Genomic DNA, 24,459 nt, shown 5'->3' with positions numbered 1-24,459 from the left:
ATCGCATAACAACGTGAGAGCCTCTACAGTACAGCAAACGGACCAACGCATGGCAGCCATCTGAATCCAATATAGCTTATGACCTGTAGTGACTACTATGGGGACAACTCACTTTAGCTAGCAGGGGGCTAGGAGTGTTACTTTTCTCATCCAAGTTCACAGTCAGTGAATTCTATTCATAGCTCCCTTGTGAGCTCAGGGACATCAATTGGGAACATCTTGCTTGCTCTTCAGGCTTCCTGATTGAGAACAGACAACGACGAAGAAGGAATGGGCTGTCTACTTCTGAGGGATTCGCCTCTGAAAACCTTGCAGCCGAGCATTGTTAGCAGTGGTGCTGGATGGTGAGCCCCTCGGGTTGGAAGTCCCTCAAAATACGACTGAGGAAGAGCTGCCTCCTCAAAGTAGAGATGGCCATAGTGATTTGGATGGAGTAGAGCCTGTGGTAGCAAAGCCTTCAGGACATTCGTTTTTGGATGGGGCAAAACTCAAAATGAAAAGACAGCTGCAAACATCTATGAATAACCAGAATGTGGAATGTTCAACGTACGAATCTAAGATTGGAGGTTGTCAAACGTAAAATGGAATGTACAAATATCGATATCCTAGGCACTAGTGAGTTGAAATGGACATGTACTGGCCATTTTGAATCAAACAATCTGATGGCTTACTGTGGTGGGGATGACAAATTCAAGATGAATGGCATCACTGTCTGTGATAGGATAATGTCATTTCTAAGTGAGGAAATCCAGCCAATTCAACTATGAAGCAAATTTACACACAAACCACTCATGCTAGTGATGAAAAAAAGTTATCAAGGATGCACTCAAGATGCATAATTGATCGTTATTGGTTTTTAGAATGCATCAGTTGGAAACAAAGGGGAAGGGAGAGTAGTTGGGAAACATGACCTTGGTGATAGAAACAAAGCTGGAGATCACATGGTAGGATTTTGCAAGAACAAAGACTTCTAGTAACATGAATGGTGACTACACACACGGACCCCACCAAATGGAATACACAGGAATCGTGCTGAGTACTTCCGTTGGGGGAGATGATGGAGAGCAAAGTATTAACAGCCAAAACTAGGCCAGAGACCGCAGAACAGGGAGACCATTGTTCACTCATATGTACATTCAGGTTGTAGTTGAAGAAAATCAAAACAAGCCCATAGAGTTAAAAAAAACCACAAAAACCCAACCTTGAATATATCTCACCTAAATTCAAGAACATCTCAAGAATAGATTTGACCACTGAACACCAATGACAGAAAACCTGACAAGCTGTGAGGTGGCATCCAAAGATCATGAAAAAGACAAAAACCAAATTGATCCGAGCAGATGTCAGAAGAGACTCTGAAACTTGTTCTTGAACACAGAGTAGCTCAGGCACATGGAAGAAGTGATGAAGTAAAAGAGCTGACTAGAAGAGTTCAAAGGGCAGTTCAAGAAGAAAAAGTAAAATGTTCTAATGACATGCACCAAGACCTGGAGAGGAAGGGCACACTCCACATAGCTCAATCTGAAAGAAATGAAGGGGAAATACCATGCCTCGAATCGCATTATTGAAGAATTCCATGGGCAAAGTGCTGAATGATGCAAGAAACATCAAAAGAAGATGGAAAGATACCCAGTCCCTGTCTCAGAAAGACCCGGTCGACATACAACCAGTCCAAGAGATAGCGCATGAGCAAGAGCCAATGGGACTGAAGAGACAAGTCAAAGGTGTACTGAAAGCTTTAATGGAAAACAAGGTTCCATGAATTGATGGAATACCAGTTGAACTGATGAAGCCCTATAAGCACTCACTCACCTATGCCAAGAAATTTGGAAGACAACTCCCTGGCCAACCAACAGGAAGAGACCCATATTCATCTCCATCCCTAAGTAAGGTGACCCACTAAACCGTGGAATTTATTGAACAACAGCATCGATCTCACATACAAGCAGAATTGTGCTGAAGACACGTCAAGAGTGGTTGCAGCAGTGCATAGACAGGGAGCTGCCGGAAATCCAAGCTGGATTCGGAAGAGCACGTGGAACGAGTGATGTGATTGCTGCTGTCAGGCCGAGCTTGGCTGAAAGCAGAGAAAGCCAGAGAGATGTTTCCTTGTACTGTACTTACTATGCAAAGACATTCTACTGTGTGGGTCGTATAGCGCTGAGAGGAATGGAATTTCCCTCAACACTTCACTGTGCTCAGGAGGAACCTGCATGTGAATCAAGAGGCAGTCGTTCAGCAGAACAGGAGAACATACTGCATGGTTTAAAAATCAGAAAGGTGTGTGTCAGGATTGTATCCTTTCACCACACTTACTCAATCTGTTTGCTAAGCAAATAATTCACCATATTTGAAGCTTAACTATATGAAGAGGAATTCAGCATCAGGGTGGGAGGAAGGCTTATTCACAACCTTCTATACGTAGATGACACAACCTTGCTTGCTGAAAGCTAGGAGGACTTGAAGTACTTGATGAAAATCAAGGATTGCAAGCCCTCAGTGTGCATTACAGCTCAATGTTGACCAAAATGCTCACAACTAGACCAACAGACAACATCATGGTAGTGGAGAAAAGATTGAAGTTATTAGGATTTCATTTTGCTTGGTTCTGTACTCAATCCTCATGGAAGCAACAATGCAGACGTTAAATGCTGAACTGCATTGACCAAATCTCCTGCACAGGACCCCTGTAACGTGTTGAACAGCAAGGATGTCACACTGAGGGGTAAGCTGCTCCCGATCCAAGTCATGGTGTTTTCTGTTGCTCCCGTCATGTAGCTGGTTACACTTTGGGCTGCTAACCTCAAGGTCAGCAGTTTGAAACCATCAGCCGTTCTGTAGGAGAAAGACTAGGTGTTCTATTCCTATAAACAGTTCCGCTCCCCAAACCCCCAGGGACAGTTCCAGCCTATCCTATAGGGTCTCTATGAGTCAGAATGGACTCGATGGCTGTGAACATAGGCGTGCAGATATGGAAGACCAAGGAAGAATCAGTGCATCTGAATTGGGGTCTTGACAAAGAATATTGGGTTTACCATGGACTGTCAGAAAACAAAGACATCGTTTTGGAGGAATAACAGCGAGCATGCCCCTTATGATGGAGCATGGCAAGGTCCAGCTCATGTGCTCTGGACATTATTCGAACACACAGGTCCCTGGAGAAGGAGACCGTGCCTGGTACAGCAGAGGGACAGTGAAAAGGAGGAAGACTCTCAAAGAAGTGGATTGATTCATTGGCCGCAACACAGGGCTCAAGCATAACAATTGTGAGGATGGTCCCAAATCGCTAAACCATAGTGCTGCAGGGGACAACACTGGAGACAGCGTGCGGGAATAGTGAACAACCTGACCCCATCACATTGGGCAGAACACCAAGGGCATGCAACAGAGCAGCAAGGGGAGCAAAGTGAGGAAACCCCCGGGGAATGCCAGAAATAGACTTTGGAGGCAGAGTACGGCACCCCATCAGACTCGACTGGAAAAAACTCGTAAAGGCCAACAAGCAGACCTTGAACTATTTATAGGCTTTTCCATATTTGTCAGTGGCTTTCTTTTTGTTATTGCTATTTTGTTTTTTGGTTGTTATTGTTTTGCTGGTTTTGACTTCCTTTGTTGTTTTACTTGGCTTTTTATTAATGTATCTGCATGTCTATCTAGATCATATAGGTGGCATAAATCATTCCGAGATGAGAAGAATGGGACCAGTGGTTCCGGGGGCATACAGGAGAAGGGGAGGTTGGAGAAAGGAAGGGGGAGGGAACCAACCCAGGGACAAGGGAACAACAAGTGAACTAAAATCAATGGAGAGAAGGGCATAGGATGCCTAGTGGGGCTCAATCAAGGGCAATGTAGCAGCGAGGAATCACTAACCCAAATAAAGGTCGAACATGATGGTGGGACAAGAAAAGAGTAAAAGGAAATAGAGGAAAGAACCAGGAGGCAAAGAACATTTATAGAAGTCTAAATAGAGGCATATAGATAGATAGATAGATAGATAGATAGATAGATAGATAGATAGATAGATAGATAGATAGATAGATAGAATAGAACTATGTACTCATATCTATATGCTAAGAATTAAGGAATTAAGGTTGCAGACAGACATTGGGCCTTGACTCAAGTACTCCCTCAACACAAGAACACTTTGTTCTAACAAACTGGAATTCTGTGATGCTCACCTTCCTGACACGATTCCTGAAGACAAAGCAGGTGCATACGCAAATGTGGTAAAGAAAGCTGATGGTGCTGGCTATCAAAATATAGCATCTGGGGTCTTAAAGGCTTGAAGATAAACAAGCAGCCATCTAGCTCAGAAGCAACAAAGCCCACATGGAAGAAGCACACCAGCCTGTGTGATCATGAGATGTCAATGGGATTAGGTACCAGGCATCTAAGACCCAGAACAAAATCATACCCAGTGTGAATGGTTGGAGGGGGGGGGCATGGAGTAGTCACCCAATGCCCATCTGTAGACAATTGGACATTCCTTCACAGAGTGCTCACAGAGAAGAGATGAGCCAGTAAGGGTCAGTATAGCACAGATGAAAGACACAGCTTTCCTCTAGTTCTTTGGTACTTCCCCCCACTATCATGACCTCAATCCTGCTTTACAAATCAGATTAGACCAGAACACGCACACTGCTACAGATAAGTGCCCACAACATAAGGAGTCCAGGATAGATAAACCCCTCGGAACCAACAGTGAGAGTTGAGATACCATGAGGGTTAGGGGAGGGTGGGGAAACGGGGATCGATCATGAGGATCAACATGCAACCCCCTCCCAGGGGGACAAACAATGGAAAAGTGGGTAAGGGGCAATGGAGGACAATGTAAGGTATTGAAAAAATAATCTATAACTTATCAAGGGTTTGTGAAGGGGACAGGGGGTGGGGTAGGGGGGAAGAAATGGGGATCTGGTATCAGTGGCTCAAGTGGGAAGAGAATGCTTTGAAAATGATGATGGCGGCATATGTGCAAATGTGCTTGACACACTGGATTGTGATAAGAGATGAAAGAGCCCCCAAATAAAAGTAAGAAAAACAAACATAAGACACATATAAAATGTTTTGGAAATGATGATGGCAACATATTTACAAATATGCTTGATACAACTGATGTATGTAATGTTGTAAGAGCTCCCAATAAAATGATTTTTTTAAAAATCAGGCCATATTTTGATGCGCTGAACATGAATGATTATGAGTCAGAACCAACTCGATAGCACCGAACACCAAGAGCACAGTGACCATACTGCCGGCCACTTCTTGACAGCATGAATAGCAAAGAAGAAGAATGTGTGTCTGACCCAAACCGTGATATTTCCAATTGCTTCATATGCGCGTGAAAACGGTACGATGAATAAGGAAGGCCAAAGAGAAACGAATGCCTTTGAATCACGGTGCTAGTGAAGAACGTAAATATATCATTAACAAACACCCCGAATGCTTCTTAGAGGGGAGGATGGCAAGACTTGGTCTCACACACTGGACATGTCATCAGGAGGGGCCAGTCCCTAGAAAAGGCCACCGCGTGCTTGGTAAAGCAGAGACTCGGCCAGAAGGGGAAAGATGCTCCAGGAGGTGGACTGGTCCAGGGGCTACAACAGTGAGTTCAATGAGTGCAGACAGACGTAGCAATGATTGTGAAGATGACGCAGGACCGGGCAGTGTTTATGCTGTTACACGTGGGGTCACTGTGAGTTGGAACGAGCCTGATAACAACAGTTTACACTATTTGTTAATCAGTATATTGATTATCATAGTACACATTCTTATTCAGGATTTAAAATCCAAACAAGGGGGATGTAACATAAAAAGGCATACAAACACATCCTTCGCCATCACCATGTGTATATCAGAAGCAAAGCTGACGCAAACCCCTGCTATTGGCTTGTGTCTTCTAGCCCTTCATCTGTAGACATGAAACTGGAGACTGTTTCCATCTACATTACACACAAACGGTCCCTCGCTGTCAGTCATGTGCTGCAGCTTGTCTCTGTGTATTCATCAGTGTGGGGGTACATTTTTTCACATCAGTACCCTGCGGAGGTTCAACTTAACTCTTCCTCCCTTCTTTCTCTCCCTCCCCCCCAGCCCCGCTTCATTCCGTTCTCGCTTTTAAATTGTGAGCCAAGTGAAGGTTTACAGAGGAAATCGGTTTTCAACATTCCATACAATATTGTTTTGTGTCTTCTTTCCATTGTTTTCTTTTAAAAGCGTTCTATTGTGACTCAGGTGAAGATCATCCGCTCACCTGCCTCGGTGTTTTTAACTGCTGCGCTAAAGCAGACGTGGGCAGGTTGGAATCTAGACGGCTATGTGTGTTATGACCTTAAGCAGGCACCAGACTCTTAATGAGGCTCATCTCCAGAAGCTGCCCCAGAATCCTCATTTTAGAAAGGTGGCCCGACAGGTAGACACCTGCCCAGGATCACCCAGCCAGTAAATTGAAAGTGGGGATGGATCCGAACCCAGACCCTTCAGCTACAAGGCGGTCTGTTTGCGGTGCTGGTTTTTGTCTGCAGTGGACAAGACGCCGTTTTCAAATCAAAACCACTCGTACCTCCCCCCTTCACACACGCACAAGCCATATCATTGTTATTGATCTTCTTTTCCAGCAGAACAGATGATTGACACCTCCCACCGCGGGGCCTTTGCACATGCCGTTCCCTCTAGCTGGAATCCCTGCGGTTGCCCAGCCTCCGTCTGGGTTCCTGACAGCTGGTGAGACTGGTTTAACTTGCCTCCTCACCTGCCCATTACTGTGCCTTGTTTTCTCCTGAACAGCATCACTCATTGGAAATGAACTGATGTCCTTCGTGGGGTGCTGTGGAATCAGAACTCATGGCGGTTTTATCCACTCCTAATCCCCCAGTCCCTGGAGGGCATCGCGCTTTGTAAAGTAGAGCAGTGGGGGTGGGGGGAGGTCCCTGGACAGGATCGCTTGGCAGTGGCTGCGACCATGAGCTCAGACAGAGCGACACGTGTGAGTGTGGCGTGGTCACGTCTTATCCCGTTGTCCACAGTCGCTGGGAGTTGGAACTGGCTCCCCAACACTTGACCATTCCCGAGTCTGGAACGGAACTCACAGGGGGTTGGGGTTGGTCTGAAGAAGCACTTTGTTTTGACAGATGCGACGTGAGGAGACGTTGTCTAGAACCGGCGTGTGGCTTTCTTGCTAAGGTGCGGTTCACACACAGTCCTAAAAGTCTGGGCAAGCGGCTGAGTCTCGCCACGGCGCCCTGCCCCGTCAGAACAGGGCTAGCACCTTCCATCTGCCAGAGCAGTTCTCACGCGTCTCCTGCCCTCAGCCCCGCCCCTGCTCTCTGCCCCTGGCACCCCTGGACATGATTTCTACGCCTCGGTTTGTATCATTTCCGGAAAGTCATATAAATGGAGTCGTACCGTATGCACGCTTCTGTGTTTGACTTCTTCCACTCAGCATCATGTATGTGTGACCCAGCAGAAGCTGCTTTTCATTGCCGAAGGGACTCCACGGGGTGCGGGGGTCCCAGTGCCAGTCACTGAAGTTGCCTTTGTTCCCTTGGTCTTGTAAGTGTGCGCTGAGAAACCCATGCTCACGCAGATCACCTGTGGTCCCTGAGAGCAGCACCCCACCCCCAGATCCTTAGCTGAAGTCTTCGCTCCCAACATCCGTCTTCCTCCAGCCTCTGCCTGTGAAGGTTTCTCTGCTCTCCTTCTGGGCCCTTTTCAAATGTCCTCTCCACAACAACAACAACTCACTGCCCCCGGGTCCGTGCCAACCCATAGCAGACCTTGCAGGGCAGGGCAGAACTGCCCCGGTGAGCTTCTGGGACTGTCACGCTTGACGGCAGCAGAAAGTCTCATTGTTCTCCTGTGGGGCAGCTGGTGGTTTCAAACTACGGACCTTGTGTTAGTAGCCCAACAGGCAGCAACTTCACCACCAGGACTCCTCCTCAACAAAGAGCAGGGTCTAGCGTCCCCAAGTCATAGAGTTGTAAAGAGAGGCTCAGAAAAATGGGAGGGACTCCCCAAGGTCCCATAGCTACAGTGGGGCAAAGCCAGAACTTGAACCCAGGATGGAAGGGAGACAGGGCAGTAGTCCCAGGGCCACAGCTCAGCCTCATTCCAGTCTAGAGACAGGGTGGTGAGTGGCTGGGCCCTGTTCACCACCACCTCCACTCTAAGAATCTGCCTGTGTGAGGGCAAAGGAGGAGGAGGGGAGGGGGGGAGCTGAAGACCCACAGACCATCCTGGGGTGGCCTTTCTGCTGGGCTCCCTCCCCACCCTTCTAGCTGGTGCCTGTGACCTCGACCAGCCCCAGCCCCACCAACACACAGGGTGATGTTGGTTGCCAGAACCCCAGCCCAGCTGAACCGGCCCATCTGGCCCACACCCAGGCTGGTGGGTGGGTGTGGTGAATTGGGTGATGGACCCCAGCTGTGGGTGGCCTCTGCCCCACCCAACCACTTGCAGCCACAGGACACGTGGGGAGACAGGGAGGATGCTTAGGGACGTCAGCCAGTTCAGATGACTTTCTGTCACCCTGAGTTCCCAACTCAGTTCAGCAGGCCCGGGGAAGCCCCTGCCTGGTGGGGTGACCTTCGGAAAGTCTCGATTATCTGTCTACCTGCAACTGTGCGTATCGGTGGAGACAGCTGGGGTGGTCTCGTCTCAGGGGGAAACTTGCTATTTGAAAGTCCTGCAACTATGAGCTTACACCAGGTCCCAGGAGCTTGGTGACCCATAGCAAAGTCCAAGACTGGCCTCGGTACAACTCTGTGTACTCTGATCTGCCCCGGTGAGTCCCCACCAGTCACACATTGACACCTCCTCGGAAGCTGGCACAGGAAAACCCAAACCCACTGCCATTGAGTCAACTTCAACTGCTGTGGCCCTGCAGACCACTGGGTCTCCCAGGTGACACATCTCCATGGAAGCAGACTGCCTCATCTCGCTCCTCCAGAGCTACTGCTAGGTTCGAACCGCCGACCCTCAAGCTAACAGTCTAGTGTTTCACTGCTGCATCCACCAAGGATCCTCTGGTGGAGGAAGGCCTACCCCAGATGAAGCAGAAAGGGAAAGAGGGGTGGGTAATGATAGAGAGGTCATGCAGGGAGGAGCCAGAGCTGGCAACTACTGCCCTCCCCCACCCCCAAACCCAAACTCACTGCCATCAAGCCTAAGCCAACCTCCAGAACAGGGCAGAACTTCCCCTGTGGGTTCCAGAGACTGACTCTCTGAGAATAGAAAGCTTGTCTTTCTCCCCACCTTACCAAAGACCCTCTCAAACTTTGCAGGGGAGGGGAGTGGATCCACATCCATCGTTTTGAGTGACAAAGTCCCCCAGAGACTCTGACCTGCTTGTCTTTGGTCCTGTCTCCAGGACCACCCCAGCATCTGGCTTGGATATCTGGGGTGAAACCTGGAAAAGTACACGTCTCACGAGTCCCCATGCACTAGAACTTCAGCTCTAATCAAAAGGAGCCCTGGTGGAGCTGTGGGTTAGGCATTGAGCTGCTGATCAAAAGGTCAGTGGTTCAAGGCCACTATCCACCCTGAGGGAGAAGGAGGCAGCTGTCTGTTCCCTTGAAGATTTATGTCTGGGAAACCCTTTATGGGTGGATATGGGTCAGGATCCATTTGGTGGCAGTGATTGGTCCATTCAGTTCCCTTCTCTGGATCTGACCGTTGTCGACCAGGAGAAAGTGGACAGGGCCCAGCTCCATACCTGGAACCTACCACCCAGAGCCTGCTCCCCACAGGTCACCACCTCTCCTTGGGAAGCACTAGTGGTCTTCCCAGGAGCCCCAGGATTTGTACTGTCTGGCATCCTCGTCTCTGGAATCCGGGCAGAGGAGAGGGAAGGAGCCTGGGTGGGGGTGGGGGTAGGTGTCTGGCGGTGATGGCCCGCACATGCGCAGAGTGGAGGAGGCAGCCCAGCTCATGGCTGTTAGCCTTGTTCCATTCTCGCACCTAGATCTTGGCTTCTCGCCTGACCCATGTCTGTTCTTAGGAGAGAACGCAGAGATAGAGGCTGTGTCCAAGAACATCAGAGCTGGGAGGGCCCTGGGGGTTGGCGGACCACCCTCCCCCCCCCCCCCCCCCGTTCAGCAGATGGAGAAGATGGAAGATGGGCTTGCGCCAGAAATAGAAAGTGCAGCTCTGGGGGATGAACCTGCGAGCTCACAAGGGGGAAAGAAGTGTGCCCCACCCCCTGCTGGCTGGCTCAGCCCTCGGAGCCTGGGCCAAAAACCAAACCGCCAATCTGCTGAGTCCATTCTCACTGGACTGCCCCTACAGGACAGGCAGAACTGCCCTGCGGGTTTCCAAGGCAGTTATGGGAGTAGACTGCCTCATCTTTCCCCCTTGGAGCAGCTGGGGGATTTGAACCCCTGACCTTGTTTGTGGTCTGCAGCCCCGTCCTAATCCCATAGAGCTGCTGGAATCACCTCAATGGCGGTGGGTTTGTATTGGTTTTATGTACTGGACGCCAAGCGTGGTACTGGACAGAAGGGAAGTTTGAGTGAGCCTGGCATAATCTGTGGCTTCATGGAATCAGCATTCTGGAGGGTGAGGCCGATGATGCACAGTGGAAAGTTGGGATGCAAGGTGTTGGTATGAAGAGAGCTGGAATAGCGTGAGGGAGCAAACCCCCGGATACCTGAGAAGCAAGTATCCCAGGAAAGGAAACAGCATGTGCAAAGGTCCTGAAGTCGGTGGGCGCATGCTGGCTTGTGTTGGCAGGATGGCCTAGAGGAACAAGTGTGTCTGAGCACAGGGGGTGGGATGAATCAGTGGGAGCCAGACCAGGCCTGGGGGGCGGGGGGACCTGCAGCCATGGTGGGGGCGGCGGCTTTTCCTTCTGAGTGAGGTGGGAACCCAGGGAAGGGTTGAACAAAGGCAGGCTGCAGCATGACCCAAGCTGACAGGATTCCCCTGGCTACCAAGTGGAGGATGAACTGGGGGGGGTGGGGGGGCAGAGGAGCACAAGAAGAAACAACTGGAATAGTCCAGGTGATAAGGAACGGCGGCCTGGCCTGACAAGTTCTGAGGCAGGGGAGGGCTCCCCTGGTGGCTCTGTGTCTTTCCATGGAGACACAGAGAAGGGCCTGTCCACGGTCCAGTCCATGATGCCAGTCCACGGTCTCCCCACAGCTCGAGAGGTACATCCAGAGGAACTTGAGGTCGGAGTTGGCGCAGGCCCAGAAGCACATGGTCCAGAACCAGACAGCCACCATGTTGGAGCTGGGCACCAACCTCTTGAACCAGACCACCGCCCAGACCCGAAAGCTGACCAGTGTAGAGGCCCAGGTACAGAGCGGGAGCGGTGGTCAGGCCTCAGTCTGATGTTCCTGGAGGGGTCAGGGGCCCCTGGCCATCAGCCCCAGAAGGTGGACCCCAGATATGCGTCCGCTGTCTCTGTGTCACCTGTATCCACCACAGTGGCAGGCATAAAGCAAGCGTCAGCCAATTTCCATTCCAGAAATTCAACAGACACCCAGGCCTTCGCCAGGCAAAGTCAGCTTCTGCTTTTAGGCCCTCCGCTGCTTCCTCTACCAGGCCTCAAGAGACCACAGTGCAGAGTCCCAGGCATGGGGGCCTTCCTTCATCCCTCAGCAAACATACCTACAGAATACCTCCTCAGGGCAAGGGTTCTGTGCTGGGCCCTGGGAGGGAGGAGTGGGCTCCTCTGCCCTCAGGGGGCTCAGCTCACAGGGCCCTGGGAAAGATGAATCATTAACAAGGCAGGAGGAATCAGTGGAGCAGTCCTGGTAGGACAACTGCTACATTCTCAGCTACTGACAGAAAGGCTGGTGTTTGAATACACGCAGTGGGTCTGCGAGAGAAAGGCCTGGTGCTCTTCAAAGTCTGCAGCCTAGGAAACCCTGTGGGGCAGCTCCACTCCATCAGGGGCTGCTGTGAATCAAGAGGGACTCGGGGCACCTGACACAACCAGACTTCAGTGGGCCAAGGCTGTTGGACAGCAGACAGCCAGGAAAAGAGTCACAAGGGGACAGGGAGTCAATGGGGGGACAGGGAAGCTGACTGGATGAGCAACCACATGGCATGTGGGCACACTGTATTGAACCCTTCCTGCGTGCCAGGCGCTGTTCGAGATGCCTGGTTCAAGTTTGTAGCAGTAAACAACACAGGCACAAACGCCTGCCTCGAAGGCACTTCCTTTCTAATGAGACAGTAACTCCCCAAACTGCCATAGAGTGGATTCTGACTCATAGAGCCCCTCTGCGTCAGAGGAGAACCGCCCCTCGAGTTTCCCAATGCTTCAGCTATTACAGAACCAAACCCAAAACTAAACTCACTGCCATGAGTCAGCTCCAACTCAGAATGACCGTGTAGGGCCGGGTAGAACCGCGCCTGTGGGTTTCTGAGACTGTCGCTCTTCACGGGAGTAGAAAGCCCACTATTTCCCTTGGAGAGCCAGGGGTTCGAACTGCTAGAGTTATACTTAGCTTATACTTCGCCATATGTGTACTTAGCAGCCCACCGTGCCACCAGAGCTCCTTAAAGGAGCACAAAGGGCATGCTTATGATCCAGGGTGACTTTGGTGGTGCTGGTGTGATGGAGGGCTGCAGAGGCGTGTTGGGAGAGGCAGGAGGGCAGAGTTCCAACTTTGCACATTGAGCCGGGAAGTCCTCACCACGGAGAGGCTTAGAGCTGGAGGCCCTGGGGGCAGCCCATTTCAGGCAGGTTGAAGAGCAGAATACAAAATCCCATGGGTGGAATGGAATCAGGGGACATGGAGGAGGCCTGCCTGACTGGCACCTGCTTAGGGAGAGTGGTGGGCGAGGAGTCAGATCACAGGGCCTTGCCAGCCCAGGCCAGGGCTGGAGCCTTGCCGCTACCGGGCATGGCAGCCATCGGAGGATCCTGAGCAGCAGAGGGCTGTTTGGGAAGGTGGCTCCCAGGCTGCTGAGCAGGAAATGGACTGCAGGGGGCGTGGGACAGTGTAGGATCAGGGCGTCCCGTGAGGAAGCTGGCACAGGACCCCAGGGCCAGGGTGGGAGCTGTGGAGGGAGAGAAAGGTAGGATTTGCTGACGGATTGCATGGATGTGGTGAGCAGCCATTTGTGGAGATGAGAAAGGTGTGGAAGAGCAAGTTTAGGGAGCACTTCGTGAGCTCAGGGAGAGCCAGCGAGTCGGTGCATGTGCGCATGACCCCAGGGATGAATGGCTGGGTGGAGGCCAAGGTCATTCCCCTTCTGGAATGGCAGGGCCTGTGGGCAGATGGGCTGCTGCTGTGGGCCTTCCGTGGCCCCCATGACTCACCCCCTTGCTTCCTGGGCCAGGTCCTGAACCAGACGTCCCGCATGGAGATCCAGCTGCTGGAGACCTCACTGTCCACCAACAAGCTGGAGAAGCAGCTGCTGCTGCAGGGCCACGAGCTCCACCGGCTGCGGGGCCGCAGCAGGTGAGGGGCTGGGGACCAGGGCCGAGGCCTAGACTTGGATGGTCTCTGGCACAGAGGCTGGGTCTAGAGGTCTGGATTAGGGCTGAGACAAGAGATCTTTTGGGGGCGGCTAGAGCTAGACTTGGAGTTGGCGGCTTAGCAGGGGCCAGGGTAAGGATCAGGACCAAGGTTGGGGTCCAGGCTGAAGCTGGGAGTGAGAGTGAGCACCAAGGCTGGCTGGGATTGGGTGCCCGTGCTCATTAGGCCTGAGTCTCCTGCATTGAGTGGGACCGGGGAGAGGACATGTCTTTGCTTCTCTTTGCTTTCACTCTCCCTCGCTGATGTCTTGATGGAGACATAATGCCCGTACCCTACAATTCACCCTGTACACCTTCATTCGATGGACTTAGTTATAAATCTCCAGCTCTGGTCCCGCCCCAGATGCAAGGGCAGTGAGTGACCTGTTTCTTTTTTTTTTTTTAACATTTTATTAGGGGTTCATACAACTCTTATCACAATCCATACATCTACATACATCAATTGTATAAAGCACATTCACACAATCGCTGCCCCAATCATTCTCAAAGCATTTGCTCTCCACTTAAGCCCTTTGCATCAGGTCCTCTTTTTTTTTCCCTCCCTCATGTGCCCTTGGTAATTTATACATCATTATTTTGTCATATCTTGCCCTGTCCAGAGTCTCCCTTCCCCCCCTTCTCTGCCGTCCCTCTCCCAGGGAAGAGGTCACATGTGGATTCTTGTAATCAGTTCCCCCTTTCCAAACCACTCACCCTCTACTCTCCCAGCATCGCCCCTCACACCCTTGGTCCTGAAAGTATCATCCACCCTGGATTCCCTGTACCTCCAGCCCTCATATGTACCAGTGTACAACCTCTGCCCTGTCCAGCCCTGCAAGGTAGAATTTGGATCATGGTAGTTGGGGGGAGGAAGCATCCAGGATCTGGGGGAAAGCTGTGTTCTTCATCGGTACTACCTCGCACCCTGACTGACCCATCTCCTCTCCTAAACCCCTCTATGAGGGGATCTCCAGTGGCCGACACTTGGGCCTTGGGTCTCCACTCTGCACTTCCCCCTTCATTCAATAAGAGTGACCTGTTTCTTGCCTGCAGGATCAGAAAGGGTGTCCTGTATCTCGGAACCAATACACACAAGGGGTACACCCTTTAAATTACAAAGAGAAAAAAAATTAGTCATGGGGTATAGATAAGGCAGAGAAATCGGTCTCCGAAGATGATTTCATCTCTGGTCTGCACTGAGTGCAAGAAAAGCTGTCAAGCTCAGGCTCCTGGAAAGGATAAATCTTTCACACTAGACAAGTCAGTGGTCTGTCAACAGGATAGATGATATTGTTGTTTCCAGTGTACTGGGTCAGGAGAAGGCCAGGGAGCCCTGCATCCCAGTCTGTACCGCTGAGATGCCCGGGACCCAAGGGGGCACACCAGGGTGTGAACGCCAGTCAGTGCAGCAGCCTCATCCCCTCTCCTGTGCGCCCCACCCGCCCCTGCCCCTGCCCCACAGCGCCCTGGAGACGCGGGTACATGCCCTGGAGATTCAGCAGCAGGCCGAGCTGGCCAGCCTCCGCGGGGAGAAGGAACAGCTGCAGCGCCTTCTGGGCCGCCAGAGCGGAGCCCTCGCGGGCCTCGAGCGCACCCTGCGCGCCGCCAGCAGCAACTCCAGCCTCCTCCAGCGCCAGCAGCGGCAGCTGTTGGAGTCAGTGAACCGCCTGGTGCACGTTGTTGCCCAGGCCCCAGGTGAGTGCACAGGACGCCCTGGGTGGGTGGGGGAGGTGATGATGGGAATCCCTGCTTACCCTCGGTTCCCCCTAGGGCCTGGAAACCCCCCCAGCACCGCCGGCCCCCCCTGCAGAAACAGCTTCACCTCTCTCTGATTTCAATCTCCCCTTGTGTAAAATAGAAAAAGAAACCATCATGATACATGATACAAGTGGTGGCAACAAGAGCTACCAGACTCTCTTTCCTGCCTCCTGTTCTGCGGTGGCCTTGGGGGAGAGCCCAGTAACAAGGACCACACCAATTCAGACGGACAAGTTTGGGTTCCAGGAGCCCCCCTCCAGCCCCCTCCTTGCTTGGTCCACGCCTCCCTCTCTCTGGGCCTCGGGTCTCTCCCTGCACAGTGAGGAGGTTGAACTCAAGGATTTCCAAGTGACCCCTCACCCTAACTCCCCTACCCCTAATCACCCAGGGCCAAGCCAAGTGGAAACTTCCAAGGCCTTGACATCTGAAAAGCGAGGCCCAGGCCTGGGTCAGCTCCCAGGTTCACATTGACTCTTTCGGGTGGGACTCGCTTAGGATGGAGGGGCTAGACGCTCCTGGGTCCAGCTTCAGTGATTACATCGTGGAACATTTGTTGAACGCCCACTGGGTGCCAGGCCAGAGGCCGGGGACTGGGGGGCAGCCGTAACAGGATTGCCACAGTTCCCTGTCTTGCAAAAGATAGTGGGGTCTGCGGATCTTGGAGAAGGTGAAGGACTGCAGGTTTGTTGGGTGCCTACTGAGTGAGGTTTCCAGACCAGGGAAAGCTTATAAGGCTGTGCTTAGGAGAAGAGAGGACTTCAATGGCAGGGCTGTGGGGAGCCTTGGGGAGGGGGGGTTTGAAGAGGATGAGATTAGGGTTTAGGAAATTCCATTTGGAACCAAAGTGGGGGATGACTTGTGTGAGACAGAGGGACTGGGGGGGGGGGGTCCTACTGCTGCTGGCTCTCCATAGGGGAGGCCAGAAATGCTTTAAGGTCAAAGGAAACAGACAGTACTGGCTGGAGTCTGGGGTAAGGACCCCACGTGGGCCCCTGCGGCCCTGCTGGGTAGGAGTTTGAAGACCAAGGGAGTCAGGACTGATCTGAATATGAATGGCTTCCAAACCACACCATGTAACGTAGAATGACCCGAACCCAATACCAGCGTGTGCAAAGCCCTGGCAGAGGCCGCCTAGAAGAATCCCACACGTGGTGTCTGTCATTCAGCCCCAGGCAGCAGGCCAGGACCCAGCACTCCACCCACCCCGCAGGCTCACCACCAGCCCCATCTCCAGCTGTAACTGAATCTATCTATCTGCCCACCAGACTGCCTGGGAAGCTATGTCTGGTACCTCCTCTTGGGACCTGCTGTGCCCAAGTGCCCTGTCCTTGTACCTTGCTGTCATCAGAGGACACTAGCGAGTCTGCTTCTCCCCCGTTGTCTAAATGGAGAAAGTGAAGGAGAGACACAGCAGCAGGGTGGACAGAGATGGGTGCAGAAACCAACCCCTTTCAAGTTTAGCAGGATGTGAGCGCCCTTCCCAATTTATGGAAAATCCATTAAGGAGCCCCAGTGGTGTCCATCAAACCCACCGGCCGCACTCAGGGAGAAAAATGAAGGTGTCATTTCCAGTGGAGATGTACAGCCTCGGCGATCCACAGAGGCAGCTCTCCTCTGGCCTATGGGTTTGCCTCGGGTTGGAATGGGCTCCCTGGCAGTGAGTTTGGTTTGGGTGTGGAAGGGAGGAAAAACAGTGGACTGAGCCTTAGAAGGGTGGTGAGGGCCTTAGGCCAAGGCCCAGCTCTGCTGCGTGCCCCCCGGGCCCACCCACCCCTGCTCACCTCAGAGCAGGCCCCATCCCAGTACATGACTGGACTGCTGTTTCCCATGAACTGTGTGGAGCTGGTAGTAAGGGCTAGAGGAGACACCTCCTTGGGAAATGTTTGTATAGGGATGGGGCCTCAGGAAGCTAATTCTTAAAATGAGAACAACAGGCTCCTTCCTGGGGGGGCGGGGGGGTCCTGTTCCACTCTCAGACCCAGGACCCAGGTCAGAATAGGAAGTGGTGCCCCCTGATAGCCTCCTGGCTCCTCAATGTGGCGATGCCTACCCATCTGGCTCTTTCACCCCATCTTGGATGCACACCTGCCTAGAGAGATCGAATTCTGATAGAAACCAGCCCAGCGCTCCAGTCAGAGCCCTAGAGGGAACTTCCAAGCCCTGTGCTTTGTTCACAGTCACTTTTTTCAGGCCAGGTCTGGAGGCCCCTGGGTGTCAGTCCTCAAATTAACCCTCTTCTGATCTCACCTAGAAAGGAGGACAGGCCCTTGGAGGCCTATGTTCAGCCCCCCTCCCCTCCCCACCCCGTTGCCATCGAGTTGCTCCTGACTCACCGTGACCCAACAGGACAGGGTAGAGCTGCCTCTGTGGGTTCCTGAGGTGGTTAGTCTTTCTGAGTGCAGAAAGCCTCCTCTTTCTCTCGAAGAGCGGCTAGTGGGTTCAAACCACTGACCTGAGAAGTCAGTGCAGCACACCAGGAGTCTGGCACCCGGACACCATGTGTTTGGCTCCAGGAATGGTGGAATGAGAGGCACACTTCCAGAACTGCAGGGTTGCTGAGGAGGGGAGCGCCAAGACCTCCCAATTTAGGGAGCCCCAAGGCCCAGTTTCCCATGAGATCTGGAGAGAAAGAGGGCCCTGTCCCACTTGACTGGCTGCCATTGGGCTAGTCAGCTCACTCTGGAGCCTCAGTTTCCTCATCTGTGAAGTGGGAACGTATTCACGTGTATTCAGGCCCCATGGCCCTCCCCCAGAACACTCTAGCAGCCTCCTCCTTGCTGGCCCCACTTTGAGTCTCATCTCCTCCGGTGCCCACTCCACGCTCTGGCCAGAGTGATCTTCCTCAAGACAGGTGGCCCTTGGCATTGGAGCCTGACCCCTCTTGAAAGCTCTCGGCCTCACCCCTCTTCTCCCCACTCCTCTCCCTCTCTGTGTCAGTCTCTTTCTACCTCTTTTGGGGTCATCAAACAATCTGAGTTCTCTCTGGCCTCAGCTTGCTCTCACGGTGTATGTACATCTGCTCCCCTCCCCAACCTCAGCCTCAGCTCCTCTCCCCGCGCCCTACTCCCTCGTAAGCACCAGGACTTGCCCAATGTGGAGCTTCTGCATATACCTGCTTTGCCCTCTGCCTGGAACACCCGCCCCTTCTCCAGCTGGCCAGGGGCTGCTCATGGCCCAGGTCCCAGGCCAGGGCCACCTAGTCCAGGAAGCCTGCTCCAGTCAGATTCCTCTCTTGTCCCCACTACCTCCCAGCCTAGATCCTGGCCCAGAGCAGGCTGGGGAACCCTCCTGGCCTTCATCCTTCGCTCCATCCTCAACTGCCCTTTGCTTTGTCCCGTGGCAGCCTCCATGAAGGCAGGGGAGCAGGAGTTCCAGGACTGTGCAGAGATCCAGCGCTTCGGGGCCAATGCCAGTGGCGTCTACACCATTCACGTGGCCAACATGATGGAACCCAGGAAGGTTAGGGGGCTGCCTGGGGGCTGAGGCCATGAGAGGGTGCTGAGGCCAGGGCACTCCAGACAGACTCCCACCCCCATCGGCTGCAGGCATCGCCCCGCCCTGAGGTCCCAGAGAAGGTGGAGGCGGCCCTGCTTTCTGGGGTCCCCAGCAGGCAGGGGTGAGCTCGTGCCCCAGCGGTAGAAGTTCATCCCTCTCTTCATGTTTCAGTGAAATGTGTTCTGTGTCGGTGAGCGTGGTGCTGGCGGGCCTAATGAATAGACCCTGGAAGGCTCTTTCTGGTTCCCACATACTCATCATCCCACACGGAGCAGGGCGTTCAGCTCCCTATGGGAAATTAGGGAACAGGGCTGATAGCAGCACCACCCTTTTGAATGACTCACTCCCAAGGGTGCCCTGAGATTCAAAGTCCAGTTACGAGACGGGGGGGGGGGGGCAGCTTGTGGTGGGTCATCAGGGAGGTCTTGGGGGTCCAGGCCCAGGAGCAAAAAAGTATGGGGATCAACTACCCAGTCTTCCCCTTTCCATAAGCCCCCTTCCAGTTTTCTCCCAACCCCCCTAATTACATCAGGGGAGTGACTGGCCTCCCTCAAGTCCACCCCACACACCGGCTGAATTCCCCTTTAACAAGAGGGGTCCCACCTAGGGCGCAACAATTTCCAGCTCAAATTGCATTACATTGTTTGCATTTCACTCTATTTATTTTTATATTCCTCTAAATACTGGCAACTACTGCTCGATTTCTCATTTATGGTACCGGTAGAATTTTCTTTTAGGATATATTTTATTTAAATATTTAAGGAATAATGAAAAAGTCATCCTTTTTATTTTTAAGTAAATGTGCCATGTGAAATTAAGGAAATTCCCAGTCCTGCCTTTCACTGCAGGCTAGACTGGAGCATGTGCACAGGTACAGATAAGAGAGAAGAGCTCATGACATATAGGATCCAGGAGCAGGAGTGGGAATAGCAATACCAGGAAGGTAGGGGGAAAGTGGAGGGAGGAGGGGAGGAAGGGGAACCAATCACAATGATTGACACTCAACCACACCACTACTATCATCTCAGAGGGATGAACAACAGAAACCATGGGGGAAGGGAGACAGTGGTCGGTGTAAGATATGAAAGTAATAATTTATAATTTATCAAGGGGTCACAAGGGTGGGGAGGGAAGGGAAAAGAGAAGCTGATACCAAGGGCTCCATAGAAAGTAAATATTTAGAAAATAATGATGGCAACATATGTACAGATATGCTTGATACAATTGGTGTTTGGATTGTTATAAGAGCTGTAAGAGGCCCCAATAAAATGATCTTTTAGTAAAAAATATATATTAAGGGGATTCCACTATTGGAAGGATTTAGAAAGATGTAAATGAAGCCAAGTTGCAGGGCCCTGATAGAAACCAAGAGGCTGCTAGAGACAAGAGAACTAGGCTCAAGTTTCAGCTTCGTTGTGGAGCTTGGAGTCCATCTTTTCTCCATCTGGGCCTCAGTTTCCCCTCCTACACCCTACCCCACCCACCACGGATGTCACTTGCCTTTTCTCTCCCAGAGCAGGTTTTTTCCCCTCTCAGACCCTCCACGCCTGCTGTTGTCCCCACTGGAAATGCCATTCCATTCATCTCTACCGGGTTGGCCCATCTTCATGCAAGGCCTTGTTCCAGTGCCACCTCCTCCAGGGAGCCTTCCAGGGGTTGTCCAGGGATGCCTTCTTGGGAACTCTCCCTGTAACTGCCCAGATGTACATGTTCCATAGTCTGCTGTCCAACCATGGCCTTCACACCCCCCATGCCCTCCAGACCAAGTGGGTCCCCTGGATTGCTTTGCCTCTGCTTCATCCAGTCCAGTCTGGCCCCAAGTCTGAACTGAGCATGAACTAAGCTGACTGGACCAGAAATACAAGGATGGGAACACAGGTTAGACTGGAAGATTCTTTGTGGTGAATGGTACACTTTTGGGAAGAACATCATTTTACCTATACTCCTAGTGCTTGAACAGAGCCTGGCACACAGCAGGAGCGCGGGAAATAGTTGTCCTCAGAATGACAGCAGTCTCGGCATTGCCCCAGTCTACAGTGTGGGTGACGCTCTTTCCCGCTCTGGTTTAATCCTGACAGCAGCCTGTGATAAGAACAAGTGGGAAGCATTCATTTCCTAAGTGACATGTGCGTGCCACGGGCCATCCAAACAACTTCCATGACTGGTCTCGTGTGTGTGTGTGTGTGTGTGTGTGTGTGTGTGTAATAGAGAACTTTATATCAACAACAACAACCCCAGTCTGCAGGCAAGAAACCAGGGCTCAAAGAGATGCAGGTACGAACCCCATAATTTAACCCACCAGGAAAGGGAGGCTCTTTAGAAAAATGACGCCCAGGGATGGGGAGATTGAGCCTGGGTCTTTCCGACACCCATTAACCACCGGGCTCACTTGTTACTCTGTGATGCTTCGACGGTGGGGTCACACTTGGCCAGCCCACACCTGGCTGCTGGCTGCCACTGCCACCTCTCTCTCTCCCTCTTTCTCTGTCCCCCACCCCCCCAATCCTCTCCAGGTGTTCTGTGACATGGAGACCAGTGGAGGCAGGTGGACCCTCATCCAACGCCGGGAGAATGGCAGTGTGAACTTCCAGCGGAACTGGAAGGACTACAAACAGGTAAAGCTGTCGCCCCGGGGATGCCCCTTTCATTGTGGGTATGAGACTGGCTTGCCCTCATCCCCTCCCAGAAAGAGTCAGCCTACCTACCGCCAACTGACCCACAACACCTCCACCACCTAAAGCTGGACCCCCTTTGTGAAAGTGCTGACATAGGTTTTATGAAGGAAATCTTAACTTACAGATACATTGCCCGGGCCACACAGCTTAACTGGCTGCCCCTGACTTTGTACACACGTGGGACCACATCTTTGGGAGAGAAGCTTTTAAAAGGGATTCACTGGCTCCCACACCACGTGCCCAGCTGTCTTCCAATTCTTTTTTAATAACAGTTTGGAGAAGGCGTCTTTTTTTTTTTGGCAAGCTGTCTGAAAAATCTTAAGCTTCCCAGAGCAAAAGAAAGAGAAAGGCATGCCAGGAAAGAATCACAAGCGCACTTGGGCATTGCATGCTGTTTATTTGATAAATATGGAAGTCATAAATGCCCAATTAAGCTGTGCATGTTCTTAAACCAATTAGGTTTTTAGAAGTCATTAAAAGAAGCAGGGTACTCAGACCCAAATACACAGAAGCCTGCTGAATGCTGACCCATAGGTTCATCCACGGTGCAGCACAGCCAGATGGGGAGTGGGATTTTGGTGTGCCCTGTCCTTGGTGCTGAAGAGCTGTCTTGGCTCAGGAGCCCCGGGTGGCAGAGTAGTTATGCATGGGAATGCAAACTGAAAGGTCAGCAGTTCAAAGCCACCAGCCGCTCTGTGGAAGAAAGGTTTGGCTTTCTACTCCAGTAAAGAGTCACAGTCTCTGAAACCCACAGGGGCAGTTCTATCCTGACCAATAGGGTCGCTCTGAGTCAGTGTCCACCCAATGGCAGTGAGTTTGGTTTTGGTTATTTCATTGGGGGCCACAGTGGTTAAAGTGTTCAGCTACCAATGGAAAGGTCAGCAGTTCGAACCCACCAGCGGCTCTGAGGGGGAAAGATAGTGACCATCGGCTTCTGCAAAGATGGACAGTCTTGGAAGCCCTATAGGACAGTTCTCTGTCCTGCAGGGTCACTGTGACTTTGAATCAATTCACAGCAATGGTTTTGATTTTGTTTATTTTTTTGGAGGGGGTGGTTTGTTTGATTTCCCATTGTCCTGGGGCACTGGCATCTCCAATGGACACTCACAGCCCTCTTTGCTTTATGTTTTTTGGTTGATGAACTATTTAATGCCCTGACGCTGGACAAAAAAAAGTCTTCGCTACTGCTTACATAGCTGATTTTTGTCTTTGTCCTGAGACTTACATACATGCAGTTCCAAGCACAACTTCCAGGTTCCGATTTCCACCTACGTGCTCCCCATGTGTCCTCTGCCTAGGGGTGGCCACGCAGCACTGCCAGTATGCCGGGGGTTGAAGGGTGGGGCCTTGGGCCCCTCTCAGTCAACACCCCCTCAATGATAATCACTGTGCTGACTGCTAGCATCATGGATGAACTCTGCCTGTTCTTGACTTTACAGAAATGTGATTTCAATTATTTGTAACAGGCCTTTACATTGACAAAAGCCTTAGTCTTTTTCCTCTACAATTCGGGGAAACCCCAACCCCCACCTCCACCCCCAGGCCCACCCACACTGTACTTATGAACTGGATCAATAGGCAGTGAGGTTTGGGACAAATGGTCCCAAAGCCTGGTGCAGCCCAGCTCTGCAGCCGGGGGCGTAGCCTGCTTCCCTCCCCAGACCTCAGCCCTCCTCACCCTCTACCCCCTCCTTGCAGGGCTTCGGCGACCCCGCTGGGGAACACTGGCTGGGCAATGAGCTGGTGCACCAGCTCACCAGCGGGGCAGCCTACTCTCTGCGCGTGGAGCTGCGAGACTGGGAAGGCAACGAGGCCTACGCCCAGTACGAGCATTTTCAGCTGGGCAGCGAGGGTCAGCTGTACAGGTGGGCTGGGGGCCCAGGGCAGAAGGAGGCCACGGGCAGGAGGAGGCCATGGGCGGGCAGGCTGCCTGGTGGGTTGGCGGGCGGGCTGGCATTCCAGAGCCAGCAGCTACACAGTCTGCACCAAAGGTCAGTCCCTGGGCGTCTCCCATTCCTACCATCTGTCCCCTATTTGGGCGCACGTCACGGGATTTGGAGGCGGCTCCTTAGCACTCAGCACGTCCTGGCCACTGGGTGGGGTTGAGAGAATGCCGCTGACGCCACCGCCATCCTGGGCAGTGGGAATGGGCCTTCCAAGGTCAGTCACCCTGAGGCAGCCATCCTACGAATGGATTCCCAGAGGAGAGGTGACTGGGTCAGCCTGATCTCTGCCCTACCTGCAAGGAGGTGAAACATTCCTTAGCCTGGATGTTGTGAAAGCCCGGGCTCATCCTGGCTCTACCTTGCTCAATTTGTGACCTTGGGCAAGTCAAGGTGATAGCTCCCTGCCTCCAGCTTCTCATCTTCAACAGCAGGCTGGGCTTGAAAGTGGGGATGTTGTAAAAACCATCAAGATTTTCCAACCTCTTCTCAGGGAGGTGTGTTTAGGAAGAGAAATGAGGAGTGACTGAACACCTCTTCCCTGGTGGTGGAGGGGTTAGGCATTGGGCTACTAACCACAAGGTTGGCAGAGCAAAACTGCCAGCTGGTCTGCAGGAGAATGATGAGGCTTTCCACTCTCATAAAGAGTTTCAGAAATCCATAGGGCCAAGTCTGCCCTGTCCTCTGGGGTCATTATGATTGGGATTGACTAGATGGCGGTGGATACTGTGTTTTAGGTACATACACTATTTCATTCTCCCAAGGTCGACTTTAATAATGTGGAAACTGAGGCTCCAGAGCTTAAATCCTCCTCACAAATTAGGGTAAAGGCTGGATTAGAGCTTGGGTCTCCCTGCCACCAATACCCATGGCCTTTCCACGACCTGATGTTGCTTCTCTGAGAAACCTAAGCATCTTGAAGATGAGCCTGGTCCTGGCCCTAGACAGAGTTGGAGTTGTAGACTTATGTGTCAGGGACCCTGCTGCCTGGGTCTTCCTGTGATGCTATATCCCCCTGCCCTGCTGGACACCCCTGAATCTCCAGGGGACTCTCTGACCTCTGCACTGTGTGCCTAATTACATTTCTGGGGACTTCTCAGTGATGTGACCCCCAACC

At 52.2% G+C, this 24,459-nt stretch overlaps 1 protein-coding gene across 3 annotated transcripts in view; it reads left to right on the top strand.

The window, feature by feature from the left end:
* ANGPT4 (angiopoietin 4) overlaps positions 1-24,459 on the top strand; it is a 52,726-nt gene that overhangs the window by 22,515 nt on the left and 5,752 nt on the right. For 2 of the 3 annotated variants that reach the window (XM_075563859.1, XM_075563861.1), the window contains exons 2-7: positions 11,140-11,295; positions 13,294-13,415; positions 14,934-15,166; positions 18,573-18,688; positions 21,238-21,339; positions 23,098-23,264. In XM_075563859.1, the coding sequence (XP_075419974.1) occupies positions 11,140-11,295; positions 13,294-13,415; positions 14,934-15,166; positions 18,573-18,688; positions 21,238-21,339; positions 23,098-23,264 (896 nt within the window). The remainder of the gene's footprint in view (positions 1-11,139; positions 11,296-13,293; positions 13,416-14,933; positions 15,167-18,572; positions 18,689-21,237; positions 21,340-23,097; positions 23,265-24,459) is intronic. The other variant, XM_075563860.1, reaches the window with a different exon arrangement.

This window comes from Tenrec ecaudatus, chromosome 12 (assembly GCF_050624435.1).
Source record: "Tenrec ecaudatus isolate mTenEca1 chromosome 12, mTenEca1.hap1, whole genome shotgun sequence".
NCBI classification, from domain to species: Eukaryota; Metazoa; Chordata; class Mammalia; order Afrosoricida; family Tenrecidae; genus Tenrec; species Tenrec ecaudatus.
This window is presented reverse-complemented; position numbering and strand designations above follow the sequence as displayed.